The sequence below is a fragment of the Fukomys damarensis genome, unplaced genomic scaffold (genome assembly GCF_012274545.1).
Source record: "Fukomys damarensis isolate Sample0158 unplaced genomic scaffold, DMR_v1.0_HiC HiC_scaffold_16, whole genome shotgun sequence".
Lineage (NCBI taxonomy): Eukaryota > Metazoa > Chordata > Mammalia > Rodentia > Bathyergidae > Fukomys > Fukomys damarensis.
Genome location: NW_022900928.1, coordinates 85,997,982 through 86,009,162, shown reverse-complemented (window position 1 = coordinate 86,009,162; position 11,181 = coordinate 85,997,982). Strand labels below are relative to the sequence as shown.

Genomic DNA, 11,181 nt, shown 5'->3' with positions numbered 1-11,181 from the left:
AAAAAAAAAAAAAAAAAAAAAAAAAAAGGAAAGAGAATAAGCTGAGAAAGAAGGGAGAGGATGGCCATCAACCCCAGCATTTCCAGCCCTGGAATTTGAGATGTGAGTGGGAAGGGCATGAAGGCAGAGTGAACAGTGAGTGGTCCATGTGACGTAGTGAATAGGTGAGAGGCTGTGACTGAAAGGCCCAGGGTGAGGTCGGAGAGAGTATTTTCAGAACCTGCAGGGTGTCCAGTCTTCACTGTGCAGGACATGAGAAAGAGCCCAAGCAGGACATACCAGGAGCATGAGGAAAATAACTGTAGACCGACAGGAAAGGGTTTGGGGGAAGGGAAAGATTATAGAGAAATGGTCCCCCATAGGTCACATCTTTCACATCACATGGACAATATCTCTTGCGAAATCCTGTGAGCCAAAGTGCTTTATGACTTTTATTTTATTGAACAGAAAACAAGGTGATAAAAGAATGTTTTTCTAACTCAGCTGGTAGCAGAGTGGAGAGCTGAGCTCAGCTCTGTCACAGTGGCCCTCTCTTAGCACAAGGAACACCTTCCTGAGGCTGTCAGCACTCTACACCCAATGCCTTTCCCCCAGCCAAGCACACCCTGGGAGTCATATTTGCAGGCTCAAGTGTGCAAGCAAAAGGAGCTGAGTGATTTTCCTTCTTCACACTTTCACAGGCAGAAAATTCATTCTTGACATAGATCTTCGCAATCTCTGCATGGGATGGTTTTCCTTCCTTAATTACATCAGTAACTTCCAACTTTTCACTTAAAGGAAGCATGCTATAGCATCTCAGTGACATCTGACTGCCAACATCACTGCTCTGGAGCTTTGGGGCCATCACTAAGTAAACTAAGGTTTAAGGATAGCATGAACATAGGCCTTGTGATACTCTGACACTATACTGAGGACAACATTTAAGCACCTGAGGAGTGGAGTGCACAGTGTAGGTCCTTGCAAGACACAAATCATCACAGTTCACAGTTCAAATAGGTAACCAGACAGCCCTATATTGGATAAATATATATATATACACACATATACATTATAAATAGAGAAGTAAGACCCAAATGGCTTTACTGATCAATTTTACCAAGCATTTCAGGAGAAAATAATGTCAATTCTACATAGACATAAAACACTATGATTTAACTATGGCCCCCAATGTTCCTGTATCAGGAACTTAATCCCCAGTTCCTACGTTAATCTATTTGGGAGTTGACCTGTGATCAGTAATTAGGATTGGTTGAGGTCTTGAGGTTATGGCCCCATCATGGCATGAGTGGCTGTATAAGAAGACGAAGAGAGACCCAAGCTGGGACACTTTCCCATGATGCCCCTGCCATGGTAGAGCCCAGCAAGAGGCTCTCACCAGATGTTGAGCAGATGAGACTGCATGCTCTGGAACTGCCAAGTTTCTAGGACTGTGAACCACATACACTTTTCTTCTCTATGGATTACCTAGTTTCAGGTATTTTGTCAGAGCAACATAAAAGGACCAAAATACAAGACAAGTAGAAGAAGAAACACTTCCCAAGTCCCTTTCTTGAGTCAGCAGTATCCTGAAATGAAAATCCAACAGAGATATTACTGGGAAATAAAACCACACACCAATTTCTCTCATGAACATGGATGCACACATTCTCCACAAAATAGGAATAAATAAAATCCAGCAATATATGAAAATCACAACACATCAGGGCAGAATGCAACTTATTTCAGGAATCTAAGGCTGACTTGCTGAGTGAAGATCAGACAATGTAACTTACCATATCAACAGACAAATAGAAGCCAGACCATAGAGTCATCCTAATAAATGCAGAAAGCATTTGAGAAGCTCCAGTACATGTTCTTTGTAAGAACTCTGAGAGAACCAGAAACAGATAGGAACATCTCCAACATGACACAGGGCTTCTTCTACAATGATCTACCCTATATATTATACAAGATGGAAAACAGCGAATGCTTCCTCCTTAAAATCAGGATAAATTCAAGAGTGTTCATCCTCACTCCTGCTCAGCATGGTGCTGGTCCTTATCCAGAGTCAGTAAGGCAATAAAAAGATCCAGGTGAGAAGAGAAGAAAAGAAAGAAACCACCCACAGAAAATACGATCCTGTAGAAAATTCTAAAGAATCTACGAAAAATTACTAAAGCTATTTACTTTGCAGTTTGAGAACATAAAGTCAAGGTGGGAATGCCCATTCTATTTCTGTATATTAGGCATTAACAGTTATAGACTGAATTTGGAACACATGTGTATTTTGTAAGTATAAAACATCAGCCAGGGTGGGGGATTTAGCTCAGTGGTGCCACCACCTGCCTCGAAAGCGCAAGGTCCCAAATTCAATCTCCAGTAAAAAAAACAAACAAAAACATCAACCATATTAAATACTTAGGAATAAATTTAGCAAAATATGGCAAAACCTGTATATTGAAAACAACAAATATTGCAGAGGGAAATTAAAGATTAAAACAAACAACCTTTTTAAGAAGCTTACATTCTAGTGAAAGGAATGAGCAAAATATAAGTGAGTGTTTGTTGTCTCAGATAAGGATTTGGTCTAGGGAGACAAATCAGGGGGGCACTGTGGAAAGCACAAAGCAAACCTGTTGGTTTCTCTCTATGAAAGACCAGAGAGAACTCACTTAGATAGTGGCATTTGAAGAGAAATGAAAGTTCTAAAGGAGCAATCCCTAACTTTTTTGAAACCAGGAACCAATTTCATAGAAGACAATTTTTCCATGGTCTTGGGGCTGGGCAAGGAAATGGTTTCAGGATGATTCGGAGGGGCCCCTAACCTAGATCTCTTGCATGCACAGTAGGGTTGCTGCTCCTGTGAGACTATAATACTGATTCTAATCTACCAGGAAGTGGAGTTCAGACAGGGGTGCAAGGGAATGATGGAAGCAGCTGGAAAAAGAGAAGCTCTGCGCTCTGCTGCTCAACTCCTGCTGTGCAGCCCAACTCCTGTAGGCCTCAGACTGGTACCAGGGTTGGGTCCCCTGCTCTAAACCACATGGGAAAGAGGACAGGAAGTGCAGAGGCCCTGGACCATGGCAGACTGGCCCTTGAGCATCCGGCATGTGAGAGCTGCAAGGGAGGCAGGTGGATGGATGCACAGTCTGAGGTTCAAGGTCAGGCCTCAGGGTGCAGGTGACTGGGCAGGAGAGTGTGGGCCAGAGTCCTCAGCAGGCTTGGTTGTTAGAGCCATGAGACCATTGATGTCATTCAGGAAGTGATCATTGCCCGACAAGTGATTTAAATACTGATCTCAGCACTGCATTGCTCAGAGGTCAGGGAAATACCAGTTACACAAAAGAGCAAGCAAAGTCCCTAAGGGAGTGGGGCAGAGCTCAGGGGAAGGCCATATGCAGCAGGGCTTGGAGGAGGAGGACAGTATTTGCTGTCAAGTAAGATGACAGAGAGAATTATGGCATTTAGCAAAGCCAGACTCTGGTAACCTAGAGAAGATCTGTTTGGTGCAGTGGAGGAGATACATGACAGGAGTGTGATTAAGAAAATAGGAGGAGGGAAATCAGAGCACTGAAAGTACTTTCAAGGGGTTGTGGCTGGGCAGATTTAGGACCAACTCCCCACTGCATACCCCATCAATAATGAGGGTCATAGGTAACTATGAACAGGGAAATGTAGAGGATCGGTGGAGCCCATAGGATTCAAACCGTATGGAGACTGGGTGTGGTGGTGCACACCTGCAATCCCAGCACTCTGGGAAGCTGAAGCAGGAAGAGCACAAATTCAAGCCCATCCTGGGCAACTTAGTGGCTTAGTAAGGACTTGTCTCAAAATAAAAAGGGCTGGCACGGTAGCTCAATGTGAAGGGCCTCGGTTCAATCCCCAGTACAAAAAATCAAAAAGCCCAAAGGAAAAACAGGTTACATACATTTTCAGAGGAGGGAGAAAGGTTGGTCAAATATCAGCAGTGGAAACACCTGTGCCAAAACCATTTCTGGAAACTGATTTGGTGACATCTGTTTACATTTTTAGAACTTGTTCACTATGACTGTGTGACTGCCAGGCATAAGTGTCTCTCCTATGAAAATGTCTTGCATACACATAGAGAGAGTTAAACACACAAACGCAAGCATCTGCTGGCAGCATGGTGCACAGCCAGCGCTGTCAGGAGGCACTGCACAGCACATTTCCAGGCTCGCGGCTTCTGCAGCTCGCTGCTGTGCTACGGCCCACTCGGATCTCCCAAGCAATACAGCACCGTCACAGTTGTGTGTCATCCCCACCCCAGCAGCAGAAGGTGCTGTCCAGCATTCAGTTTCCAGGCTGGAGAGCAATGTGCTGCTCTGCTTCCTCCTTTCTGCTCTCGGGCTATGAACAACTGTTGTATCTTTTTCACAGTCTATTGAGTGCTACGTTTATCTTCTCTCATGCTTGTGTCTTTTGGAGATGTTGCTGTTTAAGAGTCCCCAGGCAAAGCACTGAAGTGCTACCTCACGTGCCTAAGTGCTTGCCGGCTGTGAGGTGCCTTAAGAGGAAATGTGTGCATGTTAGATGAGCTGTGTTTGGGCTGAGCTGTAGCACTGTTGGCCCCGAGTTCAGTGTCAGCACATCAATGCTATGCAGTCAGAAAGGCTGCCTTTTGACGGAGACACCCGTGAAACAGGGTGCATTGGTTGATACAGCGTAACCAAAAGGGTTTGTCTTTCCCCTGGCAGCAGTGGTTTAATATTTACTAATTCACTATTCACGGTCACTTTGTAGAACACAGTCATCAAGAACAAGGCTGCCAGTCTGTAGTGAGGACTGAGCAAATTAAGGTATCAGAAGGTAAATAAGGTGTTATGGAATTTTTTTTCCTCACTGAGTTTATTGGTACATTTTAGGTATACAGTACAGTTACATTCATCATTGGGATCTTGTACCTTTACATGATAGGTCTTGGTTCTCATTTTTCCCCTTGTCCCTGTTATGGAATTTTTAAAGATCACTAATCCAGGAAATTCGTTGCATCGTTTCCTTAAGGTATCATTGCATGAGAAAGCTAAGTTACAAAGATGTATAATGCATGTCACTTAATTGTCCAGTCTCTCTTTTTCCCCTCAGGGGCATCTGAGCATTATGCAGTGAGGTCCCCCAGGCTGGCAGAGGGCCTCCTGAGAGTGGGTGGGGTCGGCACAGCCCTGTGCTTGAGTGTAGAGGTCAGGGCAACTCAGAGGGGCCGAGTGCCTTGTGATTTTGTGTAGGGACAATGACTGGTGTGCTAGATAGGGAGAAATTCCTCAGAAAGGCGATAGTGAGTCCTCTAGGTACTGACTTACAGTGATAACCCCAAGGGAGAACAAACAAGTTGCAGATGATCTATAAATATCAGTCTGCTTAATAACAACTCTGCTTCATATGTGCTTCTAAGTATGGTAATGTAAGAGGAAAAAGTAAACATATTGAGAGGTTGGGAATTTTGCATGGAAAAGTTGTTCTGTGCACATTTCTCTTTATTTCAGGAGATAAAGTAAAGATTACCTTGTTTAAATAGGAAAATATATAAATAAAATAGGGAAAAGCATTGGTTATCGGTCAACTAGGGAAGAATGGATCTAGCCAGTTAAATAGATGCTACAGTTACTAGTTTGGTACTCACTAATTTAGTAGCAAATTTTGAAAATGGTAGCATCTGTCACAGATTTTGTACAGGATTCTGAGTTACAACATATGATACTTTAATTGTTTTTTCTTTTAGGAATCACTAAAAGCCATCAGATATGAAATATCTCCAGATAGAGAATATGCGCTTTTTTCATACGATGTGGAGCCGGTGAGTACCAGCCTGCTCTGTCTACAAAACAACCGTCTGTACTTCAATACTGCATTAAGTCAATTTCCTGGAGTCTCCCTTCTTTGTGATTTTTGAATGCTGAAGTATCTTGTGGGTCCTGGAATACTCTCTTTTGTATATCATACTGCCACCTAGGAGAGAAGAAAGGAATAAACGCTTCCTTGTCAGGGAAAAAAATCATTCTTTATAGAAGCTATTTCATAGTCTTTGAGACAGTCTCGTTCTAGACATTCTGCCTGTTTTCTGTGTGATTTTTTTCCCCACCTGCTGTACCTTTTACCCTGAGAACAAAAACTGCACACCAAATTCTTGCTAAACGAAATTCTCTTTGCCGTTATAGTGTTCTGGTGAAAGTTAAACATCATTTTCGTTTTAAAATTTTTTATTTTAGCATTGAATGTATGCCTCCAATAAAATTTCACCAAAATTTTCTATAAAATCTCACCCAGGGCTTCAGCAGAAACCTATGCTTCTCTTTCTCACTGTCTCACTCTTCTTTTCTTTTAATATGCTGGTATTTTAAATTTTCTTTTGCGTCTTGGTGAAATTAATTGTACATTTGTTCAGCTTATAAGAGATTGGCAGCTTTAGAGAGTGCATCTTAGGAAATGTATTCTCTGGGAGCTAAAACAGCGTTGTATGGCTTTCTGCTTCCCTGAGACCATAGCATTAGCATGCCCTGTGGCCTCTATGAGGCAAATGGTGCCAGCATCATAGGTCAGCTCAGTGAGGCCTCTCTGACCCCAGTAGGCAGGTTTTCTGATTTATAAACCACAGGAAAAGCTGGAGTTTTCTGCTGGTGGAGATACAAGTCTCCATCCAAATTCTTGGGAACACTCGGGCATCTTTATCGATGTGATTGGAAGGAGCTGGTGAACTTGATATTCTAAAGGATGACTTGTAACCTTGGAGCTCTGAGTTTCCTAACCCCAACCCTGAAGTGGTGACTTTTAGTACTTGGACATGATATCCACCCATGGATGATGACTATTTTAGCCCCTCCTTCACCCCTGGAAACTTCCAGATCTTTCATCTCCTCCACGCCTGAGTGAGTAAATGCAAACAACTGGAACACAAGTCATCAGAAACCTGCAGATCTTCTGTGAGTTTGCTGCTTCAGGAGGCATAGCTCACTGAGTGAGAAAAACATGGAAGGGTTTGAGGTTATTTCATTAAAGAATAGTTCATCACGGAGCACCCAAAAGTAGGATCCAGCACCTGTCCTAAGGAGCCTTGGAAAGTCTGTCTTTGTGCCCGGGAATGTTGTGGAAGAGGTCCTCCTGTCTGTGTGTTGAAGGGGAGTGTTCACAGCTGTGGTTCTGGGCAGGTGGGTTCCCCACCAGTCTCCCTCCTCTTTCCCAGCACATCTTTGAAACAGGCCATCAGATCCCATTGCAACCAATAATGGTTGTGGTAGAGGTTATCTAGAGTTTTTAGCATGACCCCTAACCATGTAGATCACATGCTGCAAGTGGGACCATGACACACACGCCCCTTCTTGCTCTGCAATGTTTATTGGCATTTTTCATAAGACTATTTTTTTCTCAGCCAATGGAAAATAAACGGAATTGGAAAAGGATTTAGAGAACTGTAAAGGTGATCAAAAATGTGGGAAATCTATCAAAATTGATGCTGGTAACATGTCAGGTAGACAGTGAAGTCAGGTGGCATAAAAGAAGCACCTGACACACCTTCCAGGTACTGATCAATTGCTGTGCACATGGCATCCATGCAAAGAATCTGTGTTCTTCAGAGGAAAACAAAGAAAAGGAGCTTGGGATTCCACATGAGAATCTGAAGTTCGATGTGAGGCAAGACTTTCTAACCAGACAGACTAAGATGGAAATGAGTTTGCAAAACAGGGTAGGTTTCGATGGAAGAGTCTAGATCTGTCATTGTGAAGTAAGAGGACTAGGTAGGGGCTTCCTAAGCTGTGCTTGGTGTGGTATATGATTATATTAATAATACAATAATGAATTAATGGAGTGTGTGTGTGTGTGTGTGTGTGTGTGTGTGTGTGTCCAGGGCCCCTCGGAATCAGTTACCTGGGTACCACATAAGCAAACACAGGTGAAAGCTGTCAGGATTACATGGGAGAAGACAACAAGGGGCATCTGAGGACAGTGGTTAAGGAGTCTACATACATCTACACACAAGACGCTCCATGATCCAATAACCTTCCCAAAGCACATGAGGCCTTGGGGGAACATCTAGATATAAGTCATGCCACCTCAAAGTGGAAACTGAAGGAGAGATTGGGTGTCATCTCTATGGCGTTTGTCACATCTCTCCATTGCCCCCCATTTGTACTAGTCCTGATGTTGTATCGGTTTCCAGCTGTTTGACTGCATTATCCCATCTGCTCACGTTTGCCTTTGGCAGCTGCTCGAAGACAGGGACAGATCTTCTTTCTCATGTGCTTACCCACATCCTAGCGTAGGACCATCTGTATACACTGGGTGTCAGTTAAATGTGTTTGTGGTGTCCTTCTCTCTCTGAAGCTCTGAGCACTGGATCAAGGTGCACTGTGGGCTGCTGGAATGCCATCACAAACACAAGTTATGAGATAAAAGGGGAGACCTTCTGGGATGTAATATCTGACACCCACAAGTTAAACGAGGAAAGATTTATTTTGACTCACAGTTTGTAGAAGTTTTAGCAGGGCAGCATGACACAGAGGTGCAGCAGAGGAGAAACATTTCATGACATGTCAAGCAGGAAATAGAACTGAAGAGAGAAGAAGGAAGGGAGATAGATCCTTCCAGGCCACGCCCCCAAAGGCCACCTCCTCGTCCTCCTCGTCCTCCTCCTCCTCCTCCTAGGCTTCACCTCTGATTATCACATTTAGCCATAAATTCATCAGTGGACTAATCCAGTGATGCGTATCACAATCACCTCCCCAAAGCGCATGAGCACATGAGGCTCATGGTGGAGCATCTAGATGTAAGTCATGCCACCTCCATTATGAAAGATGCTACAGGCAACATTTACTAGGAAGTATGGGACCAGGTTAATTAGCATGCCTCTTTCTACTATTTTCATATTACTCATTCTGTAACTTGTATCCTTGACCATTCACAAATCAGCTAAGTTTAACTGTATCAGCCCTATGTTTTATTTCTATCTTCAAAAGGACCCTTGTAAAAATGTTTTTAAAAATCAGTTATCAGGAAAAATTGAGAAAGTACCATATTCCATTTTTCTGCAATATGGATATTTATGTGCCCATAAACTGTGCCTAGAATACAGGAAATAGTAAGTAATATCATATGTTTCTTTATGGGGCACCAGCCTTACAGTTTGCATAATATTTATTTCTCCCATCTCCTTTCTTCTTAAGAGATCATTCCTGCTCTGAAGTGCTAATATTTGATGAATAAGCTTTATTTTGTTATTGTGTAGGTAGAACGTCATATCATTCCTTAATGTACAGTTTCTGGAGGGTCCTTTTGAAACTAAGTGAGATGTTGAGGGAGTAGTAATTTGTTTTTAATTTTTATGTTGAAAGCTACACCAAATACTGATAGATTAAAAAAACGCCTTAAACAAGCTCTTATTTAGAGCAACTTTGTTTCTTAATCCTGAGAAATATTTGACAAATGTGGAAAGTTTTCAAAACTCTTTTGCAAGGATGGAAAGTAATTTAAAATGCAGTATCTAAGATCATTTAAAGATTAAAGTATTGTGTGAGTTTCTAAGAGGAAAGAGAACTTATATCTAGAAAATGCTCTTCCTTAGAGAGCATTTTCTAGAATTTTTTTTTTTAAGAATTTCACTGTAGTTTTTAAGGAGTTGCTGAGGGGACTGGTTTTATAGGTAGTAAAGCATCTTTCTGTTACAAATAGTATTTTGTTCAAAATCTGGTCTAAATAAAAGCTTAATCAATCACATAGTCCTTGAGTTTTAAGAGAATGGATTGATATGTGTCAACTTTTCTGTGTCATCTGTTGTTGTATAATAAATTATCCCAATGCCCAGTTTAAAGCACACATCTGCTAGCTCATGGATTTTGCAGGTAAGAACTGTGGGCTCAGGTTGGCTGGGCACTGTACCCAGGGTCTCTCCTATGGCTGTAGTCAAGTGTGATCTGGACTATGGTTTCATCTCATGACTCAAATTGGGAAGGGTCTCCTCCTCCCTGGTGTGGCTCCTTCTGGCTCAGTTCCTGGTAGGCTGTGAGAGTTTTCATGGGATTCTGTGGTGAGGTGCTGAGGACAGCCTATCTAGGAGCTACTTTACAGGCCAGCCTGGAACACAGTTGTTTGCTTAGTAAGAGTAGAAACAGCCAGCCGGAGTGTCTGCAAGGTAATGTTGCAGTATCCATGTGAATATCAGGTGGGACTCTCTCCTCCTTTTCCATATTCTGTTTTTAGGAACAAGTAAGGCAGGACACATAGGGGAAAAGAGCTCACTGCAGACACCCAGGACTGACTCCCAGCCACACCCTCATGTATATGCCATGCTTACTGACCCTGCCCTGTGCTAAGTGGACACACTGTGATTACTCTGAGACAGCAGTGAGCTCCTTCCCATCTCTCATGACCCCCACAGTTCCCAGGAGGCAGAGAAGCAAGGAGGCATATCCACATCCTGGTCTTAAGAGAGTATTGGGTTGGGAGTCAGGAAGCCATATTCTTCTCGCTCTCCTCCAAGAGCTTAGAGACCTCTGGGGCCAAAGAACTTGACCTTTGCTGCCAGAGGAATGGAGGTTGTGAGTCGCTCATCAGTAACTCAAGGATACATCATGGAAACTATTGTGGACCATCACTTAGAGTCTGGATTTGTGCAAAGAATGTGTTTTGTTTTGTTTTGTTTTGTTTTGTTTAAGGCTCAGTCACTTAAAGCATTTCCTATGCTGGTTGTTAGCCAACAAGTCCTGCTGATTCTCCCTTACACCCTGCTCAGTCCCAAAGAAGGATGATTTGACACTGAGCTCTTCCCCACAAGAATTTGATTCTGTTTTCACATTCGACTCTGTTCCTGAACTTGTGAGTTAATGTACTTATTTTATTGTCTAAGGGACTGTGAAATTTATTATTCATGAAGAGCTTGGAAAACACCTGAATGTGGATGGATCTGAATAAGGAAATTTGATGAAATGAATCCCAGCCCACTTCCATAATGTTCGATGCACCTGACTGATGGAGTCACTCATTTGTCTCTATCTGCAACAATTAATTTTTGATTTTTAATTTATTTATTTTTTGGTACCAGCATTGAACTTGGGACCTTGTGCTTGCAAGGCAGGCACAGTGCCACCGAGCTAAATCCCTGGCCCAAGAATTAATATTTTAAAATAACTTGCATCTTTATAAACATAAGATAGACCAATTCTAAGCCCATGTTTATGCACTCAGATATATATATAT

General features: G+C 42.6%; 1 protein-coding gene across 8 annotated transcripts in view; it reads left to right on the top strand.

Annotated features, from left to right (window-relative positions):
* Positions 1–11,181, top strand: part of Dpp6 (dipeptidyl peptidase like 6) — an 851,974-nt gene that overhangs the window by 639,004 nt on the left and 201,789 nt on the right. For all 8 annotated transcript variants that reach the window (XM_033764445.1, XM_033764449.1, XM_033764448.1 and 5 more), the window contains one exon: positions 5,717–5,791. In XM_033764445.1, the coding sequence (XP_033620336.1) occupies positions 5,717–5,791 (75 nt within the window). The remainder of the gene's footprint in view (positions 1–5,716; positions 5,792–11,181) is intronic.